The sequence below is a fragment of the Zalophus californianus genome, chromosome 10 (assembly GCF_009762305.2).
Source record: "Zalophus californianus isolate mZalCal1 chromosome 10, mZalCal1.pri.v2, whole genome shotgun sequence".
NCBI classification, from domain to species: Eukaryota; Metazoa; Chordata; class Mammalia; order Carnivora; family Otariidae; genus Zalophus; species Zalophus californianus.
In genome coordinates this window covers 4,605,062-4,630,929 of record NC_045604.1, presented here as the reverse complement: position 1 = coordinate 4,630,929, position 25,868 = coordinate 4,605,062, and the positions used below count along the sequence as shown (strand labels likewise).

Below are 25,868 nucleotides of genomic sequence, written 5' to 3'. Positions count from 1 at the left end.
CGGTGGGCTGTGAGGGACTGGGGAGCGGTCCGCGAGTGGGAGAGCAGGATCAGAGTCATCACTGCCTTCTGGCCCGAGTTCAGCTCATCAGGGCTGGAGGGGAAAGCGTCCTTGGTGCGTGCAGAGGCTTGGTGAGGCGTGGGGCACGCAGGCTGGGGGGATCAGCTCAGTTTCGTCCCTGCAGGTTGGGAGGTATGTGGGCCAGACCAAATTGGGAAAATCATAAAACTCCTAAGAACTCTTCCAGAACAGTCCACGCCACCTGGGAAGCGTTAAAAGACAGATTTCCTAAGGCCAGTTCTGTAGATTTCCATTCAGATACTCTATAGGGCCTGCCTTTTATTTTTATTTTTTAAAGATTTTATTTATTTGACAGAGACAGCACAAGCAGAGGGAGAGAAAGGGAGAAGCAGGCTCCCTGCTGAGCAAGGAGCCAGATGTGGGACTCAATTCCAGGGCCCTGGGATCATGACCCCGGCCTAAGGGCAGCCGCTTAACCGACTGAGCCACCCAGGCGTCCCAGGCCTGCCTTTTGTTTTTAATAAACTCCCGGGCGACTGAGCTGGAGGTCTGAGGAACTGCTCCTGAAACTGCACACACGTCCTCACGGCGGGAAGTTCTTTCTGTGGTCTAACCAGACTGTCCCGTTGTGAAACGTGTCTCCTCTGATCCAGGGTTGGCTGGCACCTCCTGGGCAGCACTGGCAACAGGAACCATGGTACCCAGGGGGTGTCCCCGGGCCTGGCTCTTGCAGGAGTGCCCACAGATGCTTCCCGGGCCCGTGCCAGGCCCTTGAGGGCTCGGGTTCCGACCCTACGGTCCAGCCAGAGCCAGAGTGAAGAGCCGGGCTCGCCGGCGGGGCTCAGTCTTTCCGGGGCGCCGTTTCCAGTCGAGGGAAGGGTTCGGGTCCCCCAAATCGCTGGACGCCGCGTGCGTCCGCGGGAAACGAGGGGCGTGGCCGGGGGTGGGCCCGGGGGCGGGGCCGCGGAGTGCAAGCGCGCTCTCTTGTTGCTGTGGTAACGCATCAACATCCAGCGCCCAGGCTGGGGAGGCGGCGGAGGCGCAGAGCCAGGGCGTTCGGCTGAGATGGTGAGGTCCCGGGAGCACCGAGGAGGGGGGCCTCGTGTGTCCTGAACTGGGTTGGGGTTCTGAGCGGGGAGAGCGGGGCTTTGGGGAGGGCAGAAAATGAGTCAGGGTCTGGGGTCAGGAAGGCCCAGGGGCAAAGAGGGCATGCTTAGAAGCAGCAAGGGAAGTCCCGAGGAGCGTCCACGAGAGGAATTAGGGGTGGGGTCGGTAGGGATTGAAAGGGTGGAGGGGTGCTAGCCCGGGAGTTGCGGAGAAAGGGACCTTCTCTTCCCTCTCCTTCAGACTAGAGCCTCCACGGGCTGGGGATAATGGGCGGTGATGTGGGACAACCGCGGGTGAGGAGGCCACATGCCGGGTTATAGGACCTGCTCCGCCACTGATAGCAGAATGACTAAGCCACCCAACCTCCCTGAGCCTCAGGTCTCTCTTCTGTTGGTGGGGCCTTGGTTCACTCAGTTGGGCTCGACAAGTATTTGTGAATGAATGAATGGGGGGTAGGTACCAGGTTTGAAAGGCCCTGGGGAGGGATCAGGTGTGCTCTGGCAGGCCTGGGGTTCCCTGGGGTGGGAAGGACCCCGCAGTGGTGAGGGTTGACAAGGACACCAGGCCTGGGAGGAACTATAAAGAGGTGTCTGGGTTCCAGTAAGGAGGGTGTTGGTCCCTGAGGGATAAGGCAGGGGGACAGAGGATAGTCACTGGAGCCTCGGGGTGTTGGAAATAACCTTAGAATTTCTGGGGCACACCAGGGGGCAGAGATGGTGCCCTGGGTATTCAGCGGACACATTTCGTGCCCATAGGTCACACTGCTTTTCTAGGGCTCAGTGGTTCCAATTCAGGGTCCCCAAGTAGGGATTTCAGAAGAGCTTTGTTAATTATACGCAAACAAGTCTCCAACAAAGAGCAGTCCCCAACTTCTGGGGACTCCCTGTGGTGTTGCGGTGGGGGTCCCCTTTCACGGATCCGTTTTATCAGGCATAGTTTTTCCGGGCTCTCCTCAGTGCTTCATAAGCGCAGGGTGTATGTCTGTTTGTCGGTGATGGCCTAGCATCGCGTCGGGCAACTAAGGGCACATAGCAGCTGTTACTTCCTTCCTCTCCGCTTTAAAACCTATTCATATTTTCCAGTGCAAATTAATCAGTGCTTTGCACTTAGGCTATAGACTTGTGGGCTTTAGTGTACTCAGATGGGGATTCCCCGACTACAGGCCACTCAGGGCAGGGGTCGGCCTGCTGAAGGAGGCCTTCCAGATTGCTTGAACGGGACTGGGCCTGCAGGCACCTTTCAGAAGCAGTGGGTCGAGTTAGTGATCTCCACTCTTCTGGCAGGCTGTGTGTGTGTGTGTGTGTGTGTGTGTGTGTGTGTGTGTGTGTGTGTGTGTGCGCGCGCGCCGCTCACTAGCTTTTGAGAGTGTTTGGAGGCGTGGGGAGGCAGGGGCTTACAATGAGGCAGATTTCCAGGACTCTTCCAAAAACAATGAATAACACCATCCTCCAGAAGGAGGCTTGGGACCTCAGTCCTGACTAGGATGCCACCTTCGGATGGCATTCTGCTGATGGTCAACCTTGTCTCCCATTTGAGGAAAGAGGTGGCCTGAGTGCATCACTCAGTAAAAGGCAGATGCAGGCGGTGCAGGCGCGTCCTCACCTTCTTGGTAACCAAAGCCCACAGAAAGGGAAATAGAATCCGGCCGAGAGCTGGAAGCTTGCCTTTGCCGGCCTGTGATGAACCTATATGCAAAAGGAGAGCTGGATGGCAGGGTGAGGAAGTTGTCCAGGAAAGGACACAAAAGGTCTTCGTTCAGTTGACAGGTGTTAAGGTTACGTCAGGGAAACTCCACAGCTGTCCGCACCACCCCTGTACCAGCTCCTTCTCACCGGATTTGGGCTGAACGTACTGGATCGGGGACATCCGATGCTGCAGTTTTTAAGGGCTACACCCTTCTGTGTTCAGAGTCAGGCACCAGCCCCATGGCTAAGTTTTGTTTTTAAATAAATACAGTGTGTTACCTATAAAAAGGTTACCTCCTCAATTGCAGAAAATCATTCACTGCGAGAACCATCTGAAGATAATAATGCTCATCCAAAATTTCCGTTCAGCATTTTTTTGTGAACATTCTTTTAATATGCACTCGGGGTGCATAGCCTCCAAACGGACATTTTTGCAGGAATATTTACATGTGCCTTCCAATCTGGTTTCTTCAAAACCTAATATATTATAGAGACTGTCCTGTATCAATGACAGAGTGAAAATCATCTGATTGACCAGCTAATCTTTGGGCCTCGGAGTCTCTCCCCAGATTCCTAGTGGCGGCCAAATTCCTGTGGTCCTGGGGTGGGAGGGTATTTGAAGAGAGGGAGTCGGCTGGGTCAGCAGGAATGGAAACATCAAAGTGGGACTGGCGTCTTTATCTGCCCGCCCTCCTCATCTTCGCCCGTGGAACTAGGCCCTAGACAGGCTTGTCTCTGGGCGCTGCTCACCCTCCTGGGGATATTTATTTGGTCCTGCAAGAAGTCAAACCAGCCCTTCACTTCCTGAAAGAGCCTTTTGGCTACTGTCTCGGCCTAGAGGGCTCTAACTTTCCATTTCTGCTTGGTTCTTCATTTTTCCGAGCACTGTTACACAGTGACCTCCCTAATCCTTCTTGTTGTTCTTGGCCACAGTGGCTGTGTTGACTGCGGTGCGTGGCTTGTGGCTTCAAAGTCAGCATTTCCCCAGTGAGGTTTCTTAGCCACCCAACCCTGGAGAGCTCAGAGCTTCCCTCTGCCCTGCCCAGTGGCCACTTCTCTCTGGTCATCTCTTTTCCTTCCTCTGTTCTGACTTCTAGGCTCTGACAGTGGAGCATCTCCTGAGCGGCTTGCTCTTGATCTGGGTGCCAAGGTCACAGGAAAGAGGCGACGGGGTCTCAGCCCTGGAGGAACCTGTCACCCGGTGGACACCTGAGGGTAAAGGGCAAACCTGCAGGAGCCCTTGAAAAGAAAGAGGAGAACACGGGCAAAAACAATAATAATACTTTTCATCTGTCTTCCAAAGCCCTGTCACCGTGTTATTTTTCACGGTGATTTGGAAGACGTGGAGTCGGGGAGTGGCCCAGAGTCAGGCGTGTTCTGGGGAAGCTTCCAGTCAAGCTGGCCTGTGGCCCTCGAGAGGTCGCCTTGCTTGCTTTCATTCATTCGGGCTTCATCCAATGCGAGTCGCGCTCCTCCGACGTGCCAGGCACCACACATTTTTCCTTACTTGGAGGCAGAACTCACACCATCCCTGCTGACCCGGTACCTTCCACCTCTCCCCTCCCAATGCTTGCCCTGAGTCCCACCTGCTGCAGGTTCTTTTCATTTCCTCTGCTTCTATATTTGGTGGGAAGGGGAGCAGTTGCTCACCACTAACCGTATAATAACCCTTCCAAGTCTGTTATTGGGCATCCTCGGGGCTGCTCTATTTACCTTTTAATAAATCCAAGCCTTCCTGCTTTGCTGTACTGGGGCTGCCTGAAGTTGTAAAGGGAGGCCCCCACCGTAAGCCTCCTGCTGGCTGGGCCGGGCGGTGAGGAGAAGGGAGGGCACGCACAGCTGTGCGTGCAGGAGAATAATCGCCTGATTTAGCGGGAAAACCCGATGCAGGTGAAACAGGTGCTGCTGAGTCTGGTTGGGCAGGGCGGATCGGAGAGAGCTTTCAAAACACACCGCCCAGGGCTTAGTGACCTGCAACGACAGGGTCCTTCTCTCTGTCTACCCTGTCTTCTTGACGGCTGCTGATTCCCAGGCTTGGGAGACCCACAGTGGGTAGCTCATGCTGCCGAGACACCCCAGCTTAGAGAGCTGGGGGACGGGTTGGCTCCTCCAAAGGGAGATTTGGGTCAGCTTTAGAGTAAGGTTGGAGCCGCCCCCAGTCCTCGCAGAAGTCACCTCCCGGAGACAGACTCCTCTCGGGGCTGAGCTGGGCTTTGGGAGGGGAGGTTGTAGTAGTGCGTTGGCAGCTGTAGGCAACAGAACCAGAACTCTGATTTACGTCCGAGGGCATAGAGGGAGGTGGATTTTGGGGAGCTCCCCGGCTGGGAAACTGCTTGGGAAACGGGGACAAAGGGAGCCACGGCATCTGGAACCGGAGCCAAAATCACCACCCAGAGCGGGTCTGGCAAGGCCCCTGGATGCACCGTGGCACGCCCAGCACCGGCAGCTTTGTGGCGTGCTGCCGCAGGTCCTCATCAGCGTGGCCCTGCTGCCACACTGCCTTGGCCAGAGCTCCTCCGGGCTCTCCTGGCACCACCAGCTCCCCTCCGTTCTCCGGCTCAGGGGATCCGATTGGTGAAGCCGAGGCCCTTTGCCCAGGCTCAGAAGGCGCATGTCTGGTGTTTTTAGTATCTACAGTCGGAGATAGGCCTTAACTCATTAGATGAGTTCCTTCCTTCCCAAATAGGAAGACACTGGTTGGTTGAACGTGCATGCTTTTGGGGTCCCAGGAGTGAAAGCCATGAAGCAGTCACTCAGCCTTCATCCACTGAACTTCACTGGGCACCGACTGTGAGCCAAGCAGCGGGAAGGTGCTTTTCCATCCTGTGTCCTTTGGTCCCCACGATAACCTTGCTAGCTTGTGGGGACACGGAGGACGTCAGATGGCGGTGTTAGCCGTGAAAGGGGGCTCGGAGCTCAGGCCGAGAGGCTTGGAGGTGGAGAGGATGCTACCTTTCCGGAGAGGCAGCCCACATGGCCTCAAAAGACAGTGCCCCTGTGGGAAATCGGGACCGGGGTGACGACGACGTCCTCTTGCCAGCCCGCTTCCTTCCTCCTCCCTTCTGTACCCCACCACGACCTGGCCATCTGCAGCATGGGGACGAGGAAGTGCTCCTTCTCGCGGAGCTAGCGTGCCTGGCCCCTGCCCAGACGGCCCCCTGCTTCTGGGGGGTGTCTCCTACATTTCAGGGTTTACCCGGTGCTTCCCCTCAGTGGCTTCCCCACATGCCCACCTGCTTCTCCCCGGCACGGGCTGGCGAGGTGTTTCCCCTTGCCCAGGGTCCAGCCGACCGCTCGGTACTGACAACTCGGCCTTTCTGCCTCTCCCTGCAGCCGCTAAGCACCACTGGCGTCCTGAGTTCGTCTTCCACCACTTCCAACAGGTCGAGGAATAGGGCTCGCTACCGGACCAAAGCCGTGAGCTCCGAGGTGGATGAGAGCCTCTTCCGAGGGGTCAAGGTAACCGTCACCCAGCCCCTCCAGGTAGCTGGCCCTGGGAGGCAGTGACCCGGACTGGTGTTCCTCGGGATGAAGCCGGCACTGGGCAAGCCGTCCCCTCTCCCTGGTGACTCTCAGAGGGAGACCTGAGCAGCCGGACGCTGGCATCTCGTGGGGCCCCTGTGATCAGAGGCACCTGGCTCACTCCACCACTGCAATCTTCACGTCTGCCCTGCATTTAAAATCTGTTGTGATGTCGGGCGGGCAGGGGGAGGGCGGTGCTCTGCTGCAGAGAGCAGTTCGATGCCCAGTGAATGCCCCAGGATGAAGAAGTGTGAGGGCCACAGACGGAGCTCACAGACCCGGAGCAACATATTGCCCCTCCATCCAAGAACAGCATCAGAGAAAACCACAGACCCTCCTCTCTCAGTTGCTCAACTAACAGGGTTCATTAGCTCTGGGAGACCCCGAGCAGGTCTTCATGTGCAGGTGTCATCCCCACTAAGAGGCCGACAGCTTCTTCTGTGTAGAGAAGGAGAGCCAGCAAGAGCATGACTTGGAATATTCTTGGTACCTGGGAAGGGCAGCATGGTGAGAAGGAAGAGAGGCAAGGACGGAAGGAGAACGGGACATGGAGAGAGGGCAGTGAGAGACAGAGGGACAGAGCAAAGGGCAGGGAAGATGCCAGGAGTGGTGTGAGTGCTGACGTGAACACCTGTGCATCGGGCAGGTGGCGGGAGCCCGGCGGATGTCTGTGCTCCTCGCTGTCCTCATTGTGAACCAAACAGGACTCTCCAGGGGCATCTGGGTGGCTCAGTCGGCTGAGCGTCTGAGTCCTGGTTTTGGCTCTGGTCTGATCTCAGGGGTGTGAGATCGAGCCCACCGCCCCACCTCCAGCTCCGTGATCTGTGATCTGTGATCTGTGATCCGTGATCCATGATCTGCGATCCTTGGGGAGTGTGATCTGTGACCCCGGGGAGTCTGCTTGGGGATTCTTTCTCCCGCTGCCTCTGCACCCCCTCCACTTGCACGTGTGAGCGCTCTCTCTCAAGGAAATAAATAAATCGTTAAACGAACAAACAGGACCTTCCAGAGGCTTCGAGATAGGCACCTTTCTCCATTTATTTTTTTTCCGATTTACTTATTTTTAAGATTTCATTTATTTATTTACTTGAGGGACAGTGAGAGAGCATACGCAGAGGGAGAAGCAGGCTCCCCGCTGAGTAGGGAGCCCGATGCAGGACTCGATCCCAGGACTCTGGGATCATGACCTGAGCCGAAGGCAGATGCTCAATAATCGGCTTAACCAGCTGAGCCACCCAGGCGCCCCGCCTTTCTCCATTTAGAAGACCTCCATCTGCATTGGTTTTCCTATCCACGGGGACAGAATCGGAGGAACGCACCCTCACTTACAGACAGGTTTTGTTTTGGGCCCGTGGGGTGATGAAGGGTTTGGAAATGGCCGAGTTCTCCAGGGGTCATCCAGCTGGGACAGCGGGAGGGGCAGTCAGAGAAATGCCTGTTCCTGGCCCTTTTCTTTGGCCTCCTCGCTGGGGGAGCAGAAGTCTCTCTGAAGCGGCAGCAGGGGGCAGAAGCGGTCCGTGGCGCGCCTGAGTCGTGCCCTCTCGGAAGCAGATGGCTGCAGGTGGTAGTAGCGCTCTGGGGACAGTCTGTGCAAAGGGCAAAGGGCGCTCAGGACCCGAACGACCTCCACGGAGGCAGGATTACGGTCGCTGCCTTCATGACAAATGAAATTCTCCCCTGCATTCAAAATTTTTCTGAAATAAGTGCTTTCATTTTCTTATTATCTGACTCTTTCATGGTTGGAATATTTTGGAAAAAAAAAATCATACATTTAATATGTATTCCCGCTAATTCTGACTCCCTGACTTTCTCACCGCATTCCATGTAAGAGCAGGTCTCCACCAGGCCATTTGGCCATTTCTAACCTCCTCCATATGATTTTTTTCGGGGGTGGGGGGACCAAAGTAAATTAATCATAAGGAAGGATTAAAAATTCTGAACATCATGGATTGCATGAGTCTGTAACTAATCGTATTCTCTCAAACCACAATGTGGTCCAAGAGAGATCATTATTTCTTCTTTCATAAATCTTGAAGGGAGGAGAACCTAGAGACCCCAGATTTTCGTGCCTGCTGGTTTCAGGTTAGGAATGGACACACACTAGCCACTCGCCTCCCCATCCTTTCAGGACTATTTGCACAAGACATGGGAAGGCCTTGTTCTCAGAGGAGCCGGTCAGTAAGAAGGCATGCAGCCATATTCAAGGGCAGAGCAGCGTACTTCTTTCTCAGTGCCCTGGAAACTCTTGGTGGTCCCGCGATCTGGGCCCCAGTCAGCCTTTTCTGCCATTGGATGGGGTGGAGGAAAGAGGGGAAGGCTGCCCTTGAAGAAGTTGGGACTGCCCCGAAGGATGTGGGCTGACCAGCTTCTAAGCTGGCTTCCTGACCCCACAGCCTCAGGCCCAGAGTGACAGCCCCATTGTGGTCCTCCGAGATAAGCATGCGATTCGGAAAACCCTCACTGCCCTGGGCTCGGAAAACAAGCCGGAGACCATGCAGCTCATCACCCGGGACATGGTCCGGGAACTCATGTGAGTACCCAGGGCTCGGAGCCCTGCCTCCCCGTCCCAGCCTGCACTTCTGCTGAGGACCTGTACAGGGAGAGGCCCGTCTGATCGCCTCCAGATAGCCGAGCCCCACTTCTGTACTATTTATCTCCCCTGTTGGCTTCCTAGCTCTCCTTCCTTGGCGTTCTGGCCTCTCGTTTCTCCTCTTGTATCGACTCTTGCCTTTCCCTTCGAACCCCAGCTGCTGCTTCCCTGTCTCCTGGCTGCGGCGGGACTCACGGGGCTGCGAGAGGGGCTGTGCTTTCTCCGAGCCCCCCCTTAGCGCTCTTGGTAAAGGGATATGGTCCAGAGGAGTCAACTCCTTTTGGCTGCACCAAGAATCTGAGGTAAAGGGAAACTGACCAGATGCTAATCGGCCCCCTGGCTTCTTCCCAGGCTCTGAGGCCAGAAGAGGAAATTCCCCGGGGCTCTTGGGTTCCTTTGGGATTGGCTCCGCATGGCTTCCTGACTAGAGCTGCCCCCTTGCTCGGCGCCCCCGTGGGTTAGGCCTGTAGCTCCGCAGTGGGAACAGCTGTTGCTGGGGGCCGTGGTGGGGGGCGGTTAGCTGCACTCTTGGAAACCGTCCTCCCAGCCTGCTTCCACCTGCGGAGAACTTGAGCTGCCAGGAAGTGTCGCCTGTGTCACAAGCTGGGGCAGCACGGCTGGGTCATGGCCCCAGGAACGCGGTCTGGTCGGCCCTGGTGGCAAACGGTCATTCATGGTCTGCCGTCCTGCGGCCACCTGTGGGGCAAAGGAAGGGTTCCCTTTTGGGGTGGGCCAGTCCTGCAAGTGCCAGATTGGACCTGGTCATTCCAGGTCCCGGGCCAAGCCCCGGATCCACTCACTCATTCGGTCTTCCTCCTGGACTGCCCCCCCCCCCCAAACACACACACACACACACACACACACACACACACACACACACACACGCATTTTATGAGATGAGGTTTCACTTCCTGCCTCAGACGGTCTGCGTCTCCTTGCCGGGTCCCTGTTAAATGGCCTCACCCAGAAGCAGCTTTATTCTGGGCCCGGGCTGCTCCTGCCGCCTCCACCTCCAGTGTATGTCATTTGTTTGTAATCATTATAATTAGCTATTGGCTTGTTGAATGTGCTGGGCAGCTAGGAGGAGAGGTCTGCAGACGTGCCTCTGACTGTTGTTGATCAGAGATTTTAATTAATATTTAGGGTTCAAAGCTTCTCTCTGGGCCAGATGGACAGGGATGCTTAGGTTTCTCACAGCATCCGTTTCAACCTTGTCTGGCGTCCCCCCTGCCCTTTTTATGTCTTCCACGAGGAATAAGCTGTTTTTAAAGTCCAGTTCACCAGTGTGGTTTTGAGCTCTCCGTCTGGGCCCAGCCGGGGGCTAGGCGGTCCGCAGGGCCAGCAGAGGCTACGTATTGGAGGAGTGTGTGGTCCTGCGCACAGGCCGTGCCCGGGGCTGGGAGGCACAGCCCAGGCTGTGACAGTAGAGCGCATTGGCCTCCGAGGAGGTCGGCTCTTGGCCTGGTGGGGGGATTGGCCTATGTGCACGTGGCGGGGGCCGGGTCTCTGATGGGTGCACCGAGAAGGTGACATGCGCACTAGGCCTTTCAGCAAAAGCCCTTAAAGTGTCTCTGTTTGTTTGGCCCATGCCTCACCTGGGACCCCTTCTCCCCAGTGGGCCGGTGGTGCAGCGGGCAGTGTCTCCCGCCACGGGGTGGCATCGTGGGATGCGGGAGGGGCGGAGGGCCCAGCACCTGTAGCGTGGTGCTGAGAGCTTCCCGCTCCTCTCCACTGACTGTTCATCCCCTGGGGCAGCGTTCCCGCCAAGGATCCCTCTGGTGAGTCCCTCATCATGAGCCCTGAGGAGTTTGAACGCATCAAATGGGCATCCCACGTGCTGACCAGAGAAGAGCTCGAGGCCAAGGAGCAGGCCTTCAAGAAGGAGAAGGAGGCCATCATGGTAGCTGCCCTCCCTGAGCCCTGATCTCTGCAGATGGGAGGGGGGAGCTCTAGTCTGGGGGTCCTGGAAGGAGGCATGAATGTGTGCTTCATGGAGACCTGAGACGTGCTAGAGTGGACACCAGGTGTGGGAACAGCTGGGGGGCGGAGGACAGGTGAGGAGGAAGCCAGGCCGAGAAACTTCTGGGTTCTGCTAGCACGACGGGCGAAGCCACCTTGGGGGTCCTACTGGGTGGCCTGTGGTAGCCGGGCCAGCACCCAGGGCAGTCCCCTACTGATCCAGACTGTCTCCCATAGGACGCGGTGACCAAGCGCAAGAAGATCATGAAGCAGAAGGAAATGGTGTGGAGAAACAACAAGAAGCTCAGCGACCTAGAGGAGGTGGCCAAGGAGAGGGCCCAGAACCTCCTGCAGAGAGCCAACACTTTGCGCATGGAGCAAGAGGAGGAGCTCAAGGACATGAGCAAGGTGGGGACTTCGTTCCTCCTCTCCTCCCTCCCTCCCTCCTCTTCGGCTCTGGACGGCCTCAGCTCCAGATGGACTTGGGGCGAGGAGGGGGTGACAGGTGAGGGGCTGGCGGAGGGGGGGTGTTGCTGTGGTCAGAGGGAGGACTGGCCTTGCCACATGCTATCCGTGTGACCTTCAGCAAGTCGCTCACCCGCCCTAGGCCTCATTTTCTTCATGTGTCGAACGAGTGGTAAAACTACTTAGCAGGGTGATTCTCGGGGTGAACTGAGCTTTGCCAAGTGAGGACCTGCCTTCCCTTTCTCTCCTGCCGGGAAACTGGCTTCTCCTGAGGAGCCTAAAGGGCTTCCTTTAGCTGAGAGCATGAAGACAAGAGGCTCGGGTGGACTTTTTGTTTCTCCTTTGCATGTGGTTCACTTCCCAAGCACATGAACACTGCTGACTCCCAACCCTGTCGTCCACACCTTCTCTCCCAGGTTGATCTGTCCGCATGCCTCCTTTTATTTTCCAGAACTTTCACTTGGTTGTTCTTATGGAAGGCTGTCCCCTGGTGTGTCATGTTGGGTTCTTCCAGCTTAAAAAGTCTAGTGGCTTGGCCTCTGCACTAGTGTTTCAGTTTCCCTGAGAAGTAGAACAAAGGGCCTAATGTTGGGGTTCATGGGTCTCTAAGGGGGACCTTGGACCTCTGAAGTTTTATGGAAATTTTATGTGTGTGTGTGTGTAAGTGAGTCTTAAGGAGGACAGAGCCCATTGCTTTCCTCATATTCTCAAAGAGTGGTCCATGGTCCCCAAAACACGAAGGCTTCTCCTTGCATAGGCTAGCACTCTTAGGAGCCCAGTAAGTGTTCGCGTAGAGCTACACTCGGGGAAGGGTGAGCATAGGAATGCTCTTGCTCTCGCGGGCTTGTGCGTGGCTGTGCGGGGGTCCGGCACGCTCAGTAGTGGCCTGCTCTCATTTCTCCCCTTCAGCTTCCACACCCACTGGTGCATCCCTCCCCGTCCTTGTGCCTAGACCTGGTTTCACCGTGTCATTCCCCTCCCCCCGCGCCCCCCGCAGATCATCCTCAATGCCAAGTGCCATGCCATCCGGGATGCCCAAATCATGGAGAAGCAGCTGATTCAAAGAGAACTGGATGCAGAGGAAAAGCGGTTGGATCAGATGATGGAGGTGGAACGACAGAGATCCATTCAAAGGCAGGAGGAGCTGGACAGGAAGAGGAGGGAGGAAAGAATCAGGTACAGTGGTGGTTTTGGCATCTCCCTCCCTGCCATTTCCATGGGTCTTTAGGTGCCGGTAGCCTTGCCAAGAGGGAAGAGAGGAGAAATGGTCATTACTACCATCTAGTATGATCTCAAAACGTTATGATGAGATTCATAGGACCGCAGAGCTTCTCAAAACTGATTCTTCAGATCATAACAGGTGCGTCACAGTCTGGCCCCAACGCAGCCTCATTGCCCAGCTTTTCCTGCCATCCCCTCTGAGGTTCCCCATCCCCCAGCACGCCTGGACTCCTCACGGTTTACGCTTTTGTTGTTCCTTCTGCTTTGAATACTCTTCTCTTTCCTTTTCCCTTGGAAAATACTTTCCCTTCCTTATGTGGCTTTGCTGTCACCTCCCCTGGAAAGCTCTCTCCCTTCTGCAGGCAGGCTCCAGGCCCCCTTTCTCTGCATCCTGCCACACCATGTTTATACTCCAGCACAGGGCTTCTTGCACTGGGGCTCTCTGGCCCTCACCAGACAGCATTCCTGTCTTGGTTCATTCCTGTAGCTCCTGGACCTAGCAGAGTGTTTGGCCTGTAGCAGGTGCTTAACACATGTTAGGGTGATAAATTCAGTCCCCTTCCTTTTGCAGAAAAGGACAAGTAAATTTATCGGAGCAGGTTAAGTTATTTACCAAATTTACCAGAGCAGGTAAATTTACCAAAAGGACAAGTAGATTTACCAGAACAGGTAAATTATAGACCCACAGTGTCCCAGGTCCAGAACATCAACCATATAATGTGAGAGTTACCTTGAACCACACTGACTGGCTCTGCTCTCTCCTCCTCTGATTCTGTGCTCTTGAACCATTCATCTCTGTACTTCCCGTAGGTACCTGCTTGACTGTAGTAGGCTCCCTATAAATGTGGATTTAATGGGTAAGTGGCTCTTCATCTTCTGCATAAATAGCTCCAATTAAAGAAAAATCTCTGCCTCATCAGGCCACTCTAATGATCTGAGTTGGTCCTTATATTGGGCCCCAGCCTGCTTCCATGTAATTCTTTTACTCATTCCTCCTGTGTATTTCATCTGGAGTCATGAAGCCATTCAAGCGCTCCACCTGGATGGGAATCTTCATTGTCCTTCCTCTCAATTCTACCCTAACCTGTGTCTTCTCTCATTCTCCCAGCCTTTACTCATACATCATGGGGTCTGGATGTTTCTAAGTTTATTGTGATCCCAACACACATAGGGAGTCACTGGCACCAGCACAGACTGTAAACTCTGGGTTCTCTGCTTTTTACTGTCGAGCAAGGGCATCCCTGAGTAGAGAGGCTTGTTCAGACCCAGGAGTGGGAGGTTCGTGGCACGTGAGATGGGGCATAAGATAGACAGCTAACGAAGTGGGTGTGGGAGGTGGGTGGGCACCAGGACACACTGGGTGCTAGCAGAGGCATGGGAGGAAGGAGAGGTCCCGGGCTTTCTAACTGCGAAGCTGGCATAGGAACCTAGCATCCCATGATTGCTCCGGGAGGGCTTGGGAGGTGGGAGGATTTCAGAAGCTCTTGACACACTGAAAGGCAGAATGTGCATTGCAGAGGCGGGGTGCACTCTTGGGCAAACAAATGAAGAAGGGGAGCCTCAAGAAGGGGAGCTTGGAAGAGGAGAGGACAACCCCCTCATGACACCGGACACTTGAGAAGGACTTTGGTCTGGGCTCATGAAGAGTAGCAATGTGTAGGGGGTGCTTGTCCAATTGTCCCTGTGACACCTCCCATCTTGGGGGTTATTTGGGTGGAGGCTGGAGCAGAGGAACGTGGACGTGGGTTTCTAAGCCCCTGCGGTACTGCTCACTCCTAGAGGAAGACGGCACATTGTGGAACAGATGGTAAAGAACCAGGAGGAGCGGTCGCTGCTTGCCGAGCAGCGGGAGCAAGAGAAGGACCAGATGCTGGAGTACATGGAACAGCTCCAGGAGGAGGATCTAAGGGTAACACGCTGGACAGATGGTGCCAAATTCCACCAGCAACAGCAACAAAGCTCTCCGAGATTTGGGGGTGTCAGGGTGTGGACCGATTTTCTGTCAGGCACATGCTTATTTTGCAACACCATCGCCATCAGCTTTTATGGCCATGTTGAACGTTCATTTGGCTGTGGCGCCATACTGGGGGATGAACAGGGACTTGGACAGATTCTGTCCCTGCCTCCCGGGGACTTGGGGTCCGAGACCAACGCATCCATGGGCATGGACACAGAAAGGAAATGTACAGCTATGTGCATTGCACACATAAACATAGGGATGTTTAATAGCCTTCCCGCAGCTATTTAAAGGGATGTGATACACTTTGTAGATGTCTTAGCTCTGTCTTAGGCTCAGGCTCCCTGCTGTTCCCTCACTCCAAGTACACAACATCTGAACGTGGTTAATTGTGTGGAGGAGCCAAACCTTTTTTCTCCATTAGTCTGGATAAAATCAGTAGGCATATCCATTGCAAAAGAAATGATGACATACCTGCCCCAAACCAAGTAGACTTAAAGAAACCCCCTTCTGTTTGCCTGCTCCGGTCTGTTGCAATACATAAAGGCCCCTTGCACAGTGGGGGGCAAGGCGAGCCTTTGGGGTGTTTATTCTTTCTGCCCCCTCAGTTTTTTACCTTTGAAAATTTTTATACACACAGACAAGTTGAAAGAATTGTACATATCACATCCAAACATGCTCCACCTAGATTTCATAATTGTGAATCTGCCATAGTTGCTTGTCTCTTTTCGGGGTGTATACGTATTCTGTTACTGTTAAACTCTTTGACAGCAGATATCTTGAGACTTTGCTACTAAATGGTTCAGCCCTTATTTCGGAAGAACAAAGATGCTCTCTCACCAGTCATCAGTATTGGTATCTCATCCCCTCATGAAAAATTGGAATCCAATGAATCTGTCATATCATTTAATACTTAATCCACATTCAGATTTCCCCAAGTGTTCCAAAAATGTATTTTCAGTTTTCTTTTTTTCAACCAAGATCCAATCAAGTTCCCTGCGTTGCATTCACTTAAGCCTCTTTCATGTGCTTTGACCTAGAAGAGTTCTCGTTCCTTCTTTCCTTGATTTTTTTGGCACTGGTATTGTGAGGCACCCAGGCAAGTTGACTTGAAGCGTTTCCCCCATTCTGATCTGTCAGATTATTTCCTCATGGTGTCATTTAACTAGTGGGACCTGTATTCCTGATTTTTTTCTCCTCTTTCCCTACATTAATGGACGATTGGGTTGTCATCTCCCAGTGATTTAATGATGGTGTGGAACCAACAAAAACAACAACCTGAAAAGTAAATAAATAGGCAAAGAAGTAAGTCAATACATGATGGTATATATGTCCTAGATCAGTGTTCAGCAGGTTTTCTCCTTGGGCTGGTCAACGGGATTAAATAACGCATGGGCACCGATGACAGGCCTAAATCTGGTGGGAAGCAGGTAGAAAGGAAAGGAAGAAAGGGAGAAGGGGAAAGGGAGTGGAGAGTCACTGGGCCAGGTGGGGAAAAGTGGGGTGAGTGAAGAGGTAGGCACAGGGAGAGTGAAGGAATGCCGGCCACCGTGACTCACGCGCCGCAGCCTGGGTGGGAGGCAGTGGGCGCTGTGCCGATCTGGTGCAGGAGGCGCTCCGGGAGGCCTGGACGTGGCTGTGAGTCCAGCTCGGGGAGAGCCAGCGGAGTTGCCTCGGATGAGTCAGGGCAGAAGCTGGGCTGAGAAGGAGCTGGAAGTCTAGGGTGGGGCATAGTCTTTGAGGGACAGAGGGAGCTGGAAACGGTGTGTGGGGGGAGTTGTTGGGTGGAAGAACTTGAAGGAAAGAGTTGGACATTGGTGAGAGGATATAGGTAGGCCAGCTGCGTAAGGTTCTCCTTCGGGACCTGAGAATGTGCTCGCTCCGACCTTCAGGCTTTGAAAGGCTCGGGCTCCTTCCTCAGAAGGGATCTTGTCACTCAGGGTCACACTGATACTCCTCCATCATTCATTGTCTTTCTCTGTGTCTACCATTTTTTCCCCCTTTTTCTCCCATGCCACTCACTTTGGTTCCCCCTTTCCCTGTTTCAGTCGATTGAGTATTTGCTGTTTTCCTCTCATGGGGCTACACATATTGCCAGGGAAGACAGGAAGCGTGACATGGTCCCCATCCTTTGGCAGGGACAGAATGAACACACAGGAATGAGTGGGGACCTACAAGGCAGTGCCTAACCAAATCCCAGGAGGTGTGGCACCATCTTAGGTGCAGAGGGGATTCAGAAATCAAGAGAGAACTGGAACTTGGGGTAATCTTCCCGAGAAGATTGGAACTTTAATTTAGAAAGACCGGGTTTCAAAATTGTGGCACTGGATTTTGTTAGCTGGATGGCCCTGGACAAAGAAATTTGGGGCCTCAGTGTCTTCATCTGCATGAGAGAGATAACAGGTTCTACCTTTCAGGGTTTGGGGATGTATTTGGGTTTCAGAGATAGGCTATATAAAGGGCCCAGTGAATAGAAAATACTAAATTACAGCAATACTTTGTTATTTCAATCATCGCTATTGAATAGAGACCGGATGCTAGGGTTTGACGAAGAGAAGGAAATTGAAGACAGGAGAAAAGACCAGCAACAATGGGTAGGACTTCACATGACATGTGGGAGACACCGGGGAGAATTTTAAGAGCCTCCACTTCTCTGAGAGTGTATAGAAATCATCCGAGTTGGGGCTGCCACCAGCCACGTGGGTGCAGACTGCAAAGAGGCCATTTGGCTGCAAGGGGTCATTGGTGAGGCTTGACTAGAGGCTAGCGGCAGCAGCTGGCCTGCAGACGGGGCACGTGCCCCTGCCTCTGTGTCTCTGTCCTTATGGGCCGGTGTCTCTGGGTCTTGTCCCCTTCTACTTGGAGGCTCTTTTCCTTCTGATGGCAGGACATGGAACGGAGGCACCAGCAAAAACTAAAGATGCAAGCTGAGATTAAGCGCATTAATGACGAAAACCAGAAACGGAAGGCAGAGCTGCTGGCTCAGGAGAAACTGGCAGACCAGATGGTGATGGAGTTTACCAAGAAGAAGATGGTAGGTTTCTGATGCCTGGGACTTCTGGCCACGGGGAGCGGCAAGCCTGAGATCTAGGGGAAGCCATGTGTCCATTCCAGAATTCATGTCCTTCGTTCAAGGGACTGGCTCCTTCTTCTCTTCATCTTGGCCACTGGTTCATTAATAGAGAGTAGGCTGGAAGGGACACCCAAATTAGGATGTTACATCCTTGTTAACACCTTTGATTAGAAGTTGGATGAGGGTCAGGTACAGGCCGGGAAGAAAATGAAAACTATTGGGGAAAGGAAAGTTTTTGTGGATTCCTCATGGAATGCATGATTACATCCCCGGTAATCACGGGTCACCTGCCCCATAAATTTCTTGTGAAAATTCCTCTATTGGGCATCCTGTACTGGGGGCTAGACTCTGAGAGTAGAGCTTCTCCCACCGCTGCTGTGGAAGCTGTAAGCACAAATGCATCGCGGGGCAGAGAGTGACCCCGCTCATGGTGACGGGGAGATGCTGCTCACGCCGCGTGGACTGACTCAGGAGCCAGGCTGAGTAACGGAGTGAGTGGGGGCAGTGAGGAATGGGGGTCGAAAAAGCTTCTAAGCCCAGTTTAGATGGAGTGGTGGTCTCTGTTCTTGCAGCCGGGGCTGCCCCTTCGAGCTAAGGGCAGAGATTGGTTGTGGAAGCCTCTGGAGTTCCTTGCCCTGCAACCTAGTGTGAGGTGGAACAGAGACCAGCTTTGACACACAGCCCCCTGTGCACAGCTCACAAGTAGGCAACTCTCTGGGCTGCCCAGGAGTCTGGGCAGGTAGAACGATGGCTATGGAACATTCTTTATGGGAAAGGAGATCACATTTCCACCCAGCTCAAGCCATTAGTCTTATGACTACCCGAGAATGGTAGTTGGGAGGCTGGGTTTGGGAAGATTTCCGGGCTATGTCTGTTCTTCCAGAGAAGTGGCAAAGGGAGCTAACTCTGATGGTTCACTCCTTGCATATCTGCTAACCGCAGTGGAACTGCCCAAAGCATGGTTGGCCATTTGCCCAGGGACTAATGAGATAACTTCCACCTGCTGCACTTTACAAGACAGGCAGGGTGCCACAGTTTTTACTTATAGAAACGTGGCCCAGTGGCCTTGCAACTTAGACATTGTCTGCAATGCCGTGGAAGGAGCATGAAGGCTGGGCTTGGGATACCTGCATTCAAATCCTCTTTGGTTGTTGACTAGCTACGCGATCTCGGGCAGGACCCATTCAGGATCTGAATGAATGTCAGTTTCCTCATCTATAATACCTGTCTCATGAAATGTTGTAGGGGTCCTCTGGGATCATATAGGAGGAAGCATTTGGTAAACAATGAAGCATTTTGCAATGCTAATTGACTTTATTCATGCATTGCTAGTTATTTTGCCCTACCTTAAAAAGAGTCAGGGAGTGATGTGGGAGATACTGGACAGACTGTTGCAGGGACTTCGTCTCTCTGCAAGGTTGGGGCAACGGGAGCTGCTCTACAAGACCTTTTCTTCCTGGCAGGCTCGAGAAGCAGAGTTTGAGGCTGAGCAGGAGAGAATACGGAGGGAGAAAGAGAAGGAGATTGCCCGTCTGAGGACCATGCAGGAGAAGGCCCAGGATTACCAGGCAGAGCAGGTACCTTCTTGGCCTCGGCTTCCTTGGGGCTCCCCAACTCCCTTAACTATTCCCTTGACAGCCTGCAAAACTGACCTGAAGGACAGAGATGCGGAGGGCAGGGCAGCATGCAGGTTACCTAGACTTGAGTCGTTGGAGGGCGAAGGGGTGAGCTCCCCCAGTGCTTGTGGCAGTGAGGACTGCTCAGGGCATTACGTGCTGAAGGTTCAAGAGAAAGCTTTTGGCTGCTGCGTAAAGAACTTTCACTGAACTCTGTCACCAGGGGAACTGTGGCATCTCCATCATTATAGTTTTTTAAAATGAGAGGCGACTGTTGGACCGCCTGGAGGTGTTGGAGGTGTAGGGAAAGAACTGGGCTCAGCGGTGGGGGAGGACAAGCCAAGACCCCCCAGGGTATCTTCCGACCAGAAAGTTCTACAAGATTCCATGTACGCTTTCCCGCAACAGTCTTGCTGCCAGAGAAATGCACGGCACTCCTCAAAGTGGGCTGTGTCAGAGTCTGCAGTCGGGGTCTTCCTAAGGTGCCCGGTCAGTTCCGAGGTCGGTTTGCACCCTCACGGGTCTCCCCACCTTCTCTTTTCCCAGGACGCCTTGCGGGCCAAGCGCAACCAGGAGGTTGCAGACAGGGAGTGGCGCAGAAAGGAAAAGGAAAATGCACAGAAGAGGGTGGAGACAGAAGCCAAACTGCGCAAAAGCCGGTTGGAGCAGGTGGCTTTCAAGGAGCACACTCTGGCCGTTCAGGTGCAACGGGACCGGGATGAGTTCGAGAGGATTCTTCGGTAGGTGGGGCTGGGCACCTCGGCTTCCTTTCCTTGTACTGTGGCAGGGATGGCCCCTACTGGGCGGAGAGGACCTTGCCGGCATGTCCACAGACAGATGTGCATTCATCTTGCCTGGGATGGCAGAGTCATTCCAACTAGATGCAGAGCTGAAAGGCGCAAAGACAAGAACTGAGAGCCAAGAATTTTCTGATTAGGGATTTGGAAGACAGCACCTTGATGTAGCTAAGGAATTGGGTATTATCGGGATTATTTGTCCCGGAGGATTAAAGGTGTGAATAGAAGTATGTGTCTGGTCCCTCTGCCCTCCCCTGCCGCCACGTCCCCCTGTACGTTAGGGATGAAGCTGCAGCCGGGAGGTCGAGGAGAGACAGAAAGAACTTCAAACACCAAGGTTGTGGGTCACTGGAGAAGAGCCTGTGTTGGGGGCTAGGGTCTTTGCCCTTCATTTGATAAATATGTTTGAAGCACATAAATTCAAGACTCTGTGCCGGATGCTCTGGGAGACATTAGAGGTGAACAAAACGCTGTCCTTGCCAGTTCATGTGGGAGGATGTGGGAGACTCATATTTGGATGGACCTTACCTATATTTATCCATCTTGCCTGCCTTGCCAACTCTTCATCCTTTTATTTTTGTTCTCTTTTGGCTCAATGAAAATTCCCACCCATAAGTGGAAGTGAAGTGTTCACATCTGTCACTTTCCCCACCCCGTGTCCACCCCCAGAGCTGCCGGCAGCCACAGCTGCTTTGGCGTCTCTCAGTCAGATCTGCCACCACCAGACCTGGCCCCTGGGGTGTTCCCCTGGTACTGTTCTGGACTAACTGGGAATGACTCCTTTCTTGCTCTGGTTCAGACTCTGTAAGATCAGAAGCTTTCAAAGGAAACAAACAAAACAAAATTGGAATGGGGGGGTGTAGATACCAAATTACAGAAATTATGCTTGGGTAAGTGGAGAGTCAGTGGTGCAGACCGGCTTTCTGGTTGACCTGCTCTCGGTCCTTGGCACCGCCCCAGGTACTTGCGTGGCCGACCAGCCCTGGGCCCCCACCCAAGACCCCCCAGCCAGAGGCAGGGCAGACCTGTAGGAATCTCTGCCCTTGTCAGAGCCAGGTTCCTGGTCTTTTATTGCACTGTGGGCCCCAGACTGTCCCCACTAGCTGCAGTACCCTTTGACTGTGTAGCTTTCCCTGCCCACAAGGATCGTGCCATGGTCTCTGGAAACCTGCTCAGGGAAGCAGGTTCCTCAACAGCCCCACAGATTCTGCCCCTGGGCTCCAGACTACCTCTCAGATGTCTGCCCTCACCAGCCTGTATGCCCTTGCACACCTGTGTTGCCTTTAGCAGGCACTAATAAACATTAATGGGAAGAAATTAAGGGTCCTACTTTTGCCACTGACCCATTTGTCCCTTCTTTGCTTTGTTTGCCCAAAGCATATGCACTAGCCAGTTATTAAAGTGAGACCAGCCCTTTGGAGATGTTCAGCTTCACCTGATGTTCTAGGTTAGCATCTAGACCAGGTGTCTCCAGGGCCATGTGACCACCAGGGCGGGTGTCTTTTAGCGCTAGGAGCGTCTCTGCTGTAGCCAGCAATCCAACTTTTCCTACTTCAAAAGCATGACCTCATAGATGGCCTCTATATGTGCTTCCTGCTTCTGGAGAGAGGGATGCCTTTGCCTGGCAGCCCACTGACTAAGCAGAGATAGCTGACCTACCCTACCCGGTGGCTCTCGGAAACACTGGGGAGCTCACATAAAGTCCTGTGGCCCAGGCTCCACCCCCACAGATTCTGATGTAACTGGTCGGGGGTGAGGCCCTGGGCAGCAGCAGATTTTGGAAGCTCCTGGGTGACTGTAGTGCAGTCAGGCTCCAAGTTCACGGCTATAACCCTATGAAGTGACCAGGCTCTGCCCCATTCAAATTTCCAACTGCCTGCCCGCCCAGGGGCTTCCTAGTGACACATGCAGGCTCCCATTTCCAGCCTATTTTGCCTGACGTGAAACGGTAGAACCCCATTCTCTGTATAGGAAAATACAAGGGCAAGGCGAGGAGGTAGGGCTTCTTGCTATCACGGAGATGTCTGAGTGGTTGGGGTTTGGAGTCTAAATGGAGAGCAGTGAGGAAGTCGGCAGGTGTCTCCGGGCAGACTGGTGGGCTGTGGCAGGTGCAGGTACCCACAGCTGTGCAGGAGTTACCGAGAGTTGAGACGATACCGGTGTTTCTCGGGGCCGGGGAGATGGCTGGCCAGAGGGAAGTGAATAAGTGACATGGTGCTTTTCAGAGCTTTGTGGGGTACCAGTGCCCTCAGGGCAGGGAGCAGGTGAGATATCCCTGCCTAAGATGCTTTTACACGTTGTTCTCGTTTTTGGTTATGTCGAGAAAGAACTAAGATGACCACTCAGGGTGGCTGAGCTCAGCGCTTCCCCTGAGATGTGAATACATTTCATTTGAGGTTTTTTGGAGCTTGTCTGGCCCACATTGGCCACTTTCTCCAGGATATTAGGGCCCTTGCAAAGAGGCTCCTATGAAGAATCTGGAGAGCTGGAGAGCTGGAGCACTAAGAGGCCCCAGGGACAACTCCTTCCTTCTTCCAGCAAGTAGGAGAGCTAGCTTTACCAACACCAGCACTTTTTACTTCTGAGCATCCCCTTTGCAGTTTTGTTGATGTCATTAGTATTGTTCGTGGGAAGGAAAAAGGGAGAGAGAGAAAGAAAGATATCTTAGAACCAGCTAGAGAGGAGCTGTGCATCGTTGCAAAAGAGAAGGTTGGAATAAAATAGCTTCCAGTGGATGAAACCCGGAGTATAGGCCAGCTACATAATTTGCAGGGCCTGGGGGATCCCTTGCTCAAAAAATATTAAGAATTTCAAAACGGTGATGGAACAGCATGAAAGCAAGCACAGGGCCCGCCTAAGCACGCCCCTGACATGGAGTGCCCACAGCACCGGGCCTGGCTGAGGAGAGGGGTGGCACGCACGGAGGCCGCTTGGAGGCTGGTCTCTGAGCCTCATAAGAGGGTGGGAGTGTGCAGGGCTGTGGTCTCTGAAGCACGTTCCCTGGAGAAGCCCTTCCAGAAGGCTCCCTCAGTGCCTCTCCTCTCTGGGCCAGCTCGGCCTAGTCCATTCGGCAACCTGTGTCCCTCCTCCAGGGCTCAGAGAGAGCAGATTGAGAAGGAGCGGCTGGAGGAGGAGAAAAAGGCCACCGGGCGCTTACGGCATGCCAACGAGCTCAGGCGCCAGGTACGCGAGAACCAGCAGAAGCAGGTGCAGGACCGCATTGCCACCTTTGAGGAGGGCCGGCGCCTCAAAGAGGAGGCCCAGAAGCGGCGTGAGCGCATTGATGACATCAAGAAGAAAAAGATTGAAGAGCTGAGGTGCGAGCGATCCCTGCGGCTCCCCTCCCCTCCCCTCCCCTCCCCTTCCCCGAGGGCAGGGAGTGTGGGAGTCAGGGGCCCGGAGGGAGGCGGCAGGCAGGGAGGCAGCAGGCGCGCTGGGAGGGCCCTTTCTCCTGTCTCAAGGCTCACACAGGTTGTTGCCCCCTGAAGGGGGCTCCCGCTGAAGGCTCTCGGACTGGGGCCGCCTGGCTCTGTGGGAGCTCCGAGGCAGGGGGCTCTATAGAGCCTTGAGGGGAATGTGTTTGGGGGATGGATTGTGGGAGCAGGGGTGGGGGTGCAGGCCCCCAGGTTCCGGGGCCTGCTTCCTGCTGCCTCCTCTCTGGTCCCATGCCCCCCTCACACTCGCCCTGTGTCCCCCCTGCAGAGCCACCGGCCTTCCTGAGAAGTACTGCATTGAAGCCGAGCGCAAAGCTAACATCCAGCCAGCCGCCTCTGTGAAATGAGGGGAGCCTCCGTGTGCCCAGGGGTGCCTGCAGGGGACAGGTTCTGCCCCGTCTCTGGGCGCCCATAACTGCCGCTAACCTAGACATTTTATAGTTACAGATTAAATTTATTCTACTTCATTAAGCAACAGCCCAGCTTTCTTGGGGGGCGGGGCTGTGGCTGCTGGGGATAGATGAGCTGTGAGCCCAGTGGGCTATGGGAGCCGGTGCCGTGGGCAGTGTGATGCTCTGGGGGGAGGGGATGGAAGGGTGCTCCCTGCTGGTGGTCCCTCCGAGCTTCACGGGCCCTTGCCCTGCGTCCCCTGGCTTTTCTGGGGCCCTGGGGATGTTGCCTTCCTGTCCACCTTCAGCATGGCCTTGCTCTGGCCCTGTTCCAAGTCCAGTTCAGAGGCATTTCAGAGCGGGGGGCTGGAGCCGCTCTCTCAGGGCGGGGCTGGGGTAGGAGGGACCAGAGCTGCAGACGCAGAGCTCCTACCGGGCACCCGTGACTCAGACCACACCTGTGGGGGGGGTGGCATTTGCACCGAGGGCTTACCCTCTGGCTCTGCCCTCCCCTGCCAGAGCCCTTTCCACTCCAGGTGGTGCCACAGCACAGACACCTGCCGTCCCCCGCCAGGTACACCCAGGGCCCTGCTCCTCACCCGACCTGGCTGCCCCCTCACTCAAGCAGCCGGGCTCTCCTCACTCCACCTCACCCTGACGGGTGGGGCTCCCCACGGCCATTGTTGCCTGTGTTAGTGTGCCTCCTGTCTCCCCAAAACACTTCTAGTCATTCATTCCCTCATTCAAATGCTGCTTGAGTGCCTCCTTCTCTGGGTGCACACTGGGCGCTCAGTGCAGCAGACCTGGGTCCACCCTCGTGGACGCTTCTCATCTGGGCCAATCTGCTCCTGTTCCTCCCTCAGCCGCTCCACCACATGTCTTGTGCCTTTACAAAGTCTCAGCTTTTTTTGGAAGCAGGCTGATTACCAGGCTCCTTGTGGGCTAAAGAGCTGTGGTCCAGGGATGGAGCCTTTTTCCCGTTTTGTATGCCTGGGGGTGGGGAAGCGCTTGCCTCCCAGCTCCCAGCCCCACACTGTCACCCCCCGCCCCATACTCCCCTCCAATCCAGAGCCCAGTCTTGCCTCCCTCGATGGGTCCTGCCCTAGAGGAGGCAGGGAGCCGCTGCTGGGCGCGTCCTGGGTGTTTACAACGCCAGGTTATAGGGGCCTTGGGCAAGAGTCCTCTTTTCATAAGGCCCAGGGAGAGTGGGCAGGCAAGCTGCTCCCTATGCTTCCTTCCTCTTCCTCAGAGAAGCCTCCCCGGGTTCCTTCTCCACCTGCCCCGCCCTGACCAGGCTAGCTGCTGGGGAGGGGGGCTCTCACCCTCCTGCTCAGTGCCCCTGAGGAAGCCCCTCCTACCTGGGGAAGCTGCTCCCTTCCTCCCAGAGGTCTTGGAAAGATGTGGTACTCGCCCAGGTTGGGAGGGCTCCCTTGATCTCATGGCAGCACCACTGAGGTTTCTGGCACCTTCTGTGGCTGGCTTACTTGCTCAGGCTCCCTGTGTGAAGCCTCTTGCAGGTCATACCTGCAGGGACCAAGCCTTGAGTCCTTCCTTGTTCTGGGGGACCCACCTGCCAGGAAAGGCAGAAAGGGCCTTGGGTGCCTGGAGTTTGCCCTAGGGGACCTGAGTCACCCATCTCAGGACCAGGAGGAATGGGTTTCATTGGACTGAGGGTCGAGAACAAAGGCCGTTCCAGGCCCATTGCTAACTTGTGAGGCCACGTGGAGAAAAACGGGTGACATTCACAGGCTTAAAGCATGGCTTGCATTTCGGCAGAACTGCTGCCCGAGAAACTGCAGGTCTGCGGGGCCTGGCAGAACCCACAGCCTAAAACTGAGACCATCCTGACCTGGCCTGGACACGGTAGGGGCGGGCAGCTATAGGTCAGAATAAAAGCCTGGCTTCAGAGACGGGGGATGGGGGACAGAGCCACCTCTGAGCAGGGGAAGACAGTTTGGGGGAGAATCTCCCAGTTCTGCCATCAGAGTTGCTTCCTCTGGGAATTCTTGGAATTGGCCCGTGACGTCAAGAG

The 25,868-nt window shown here is 54.6% G+C and overlaps 1 protein-coding gene across 3 annotated transcripts; it reads left to right on the top strand.

The window, feature by feature from the left end:
• Positions 1–1,008: 1,008 nt before the first annotated feature.
• Positions 1,009–23,896, top strand: CFAP45 (cilia and flagella associated protein 45). Of its 3 annotated transcripts, none has more exons than XM_027613652.2 (12): positions 1,009–1,089; positions 6,147–6,272; positions 8,729–8,865; positions 10,681–10,825; positions 11,122–11,292; positions 12,347–12,525; positions 14,350–14,479; positions 17,415–17,561; positions 19,064–19,177; positions 19,763–19,956; positions 23,106–23,330; positions 23,716–23,896. In XM_027613652.2, the coding sequence occupies exons 1-12, from the start codon at positions 1,087–1,089 to the stop codon at positions 23,792–23,794; spliced, it is 1,650 nt and encodes a 549-aa protein (XP_027469453.2). In that variant the 5' UTR covers positions 1,009–1,086; the 3' UTR covers positions 23,795–23,896. The 3 variants fall into 3 exon arrangements, with proteins under 3 accessions (XP_027469453.2, XP_027469454.2, XP_027469455.2); XM_027613653.2 differs by lacking the exon at positions 1,009–1,089 and adding an exon at positions 3,911–4,355; XM_027613654.2 differs by lacking the exons at positions 1,009–1,089; positions 6,147–6,272 and adding an exon at positions 7,563–7,670.
• Positions 23,897–25,868: the final 1,972 nt, after the last annotated feature.

Bases quoted from the DNA above. Each gene is read 5' to 3' on its own strand.
- CFAP45 (XM_027613652.2), top strand. The intron at 19,957-23,105 runs GTAGGTGGGGCT...TCCCTCCTCCAG, and splicing joins GAGTTCGAGAGGATTCTTCG to GGCTCAGAGAGAGCAGATTG. The intron at 23,331-23,715 runs GTGCGAGCGATC...TCCCCCCTGCAG, and splicing joins AAAAAGATTGAAGAGCTGAG to AGCCACCGGCCTTCCTGAGA.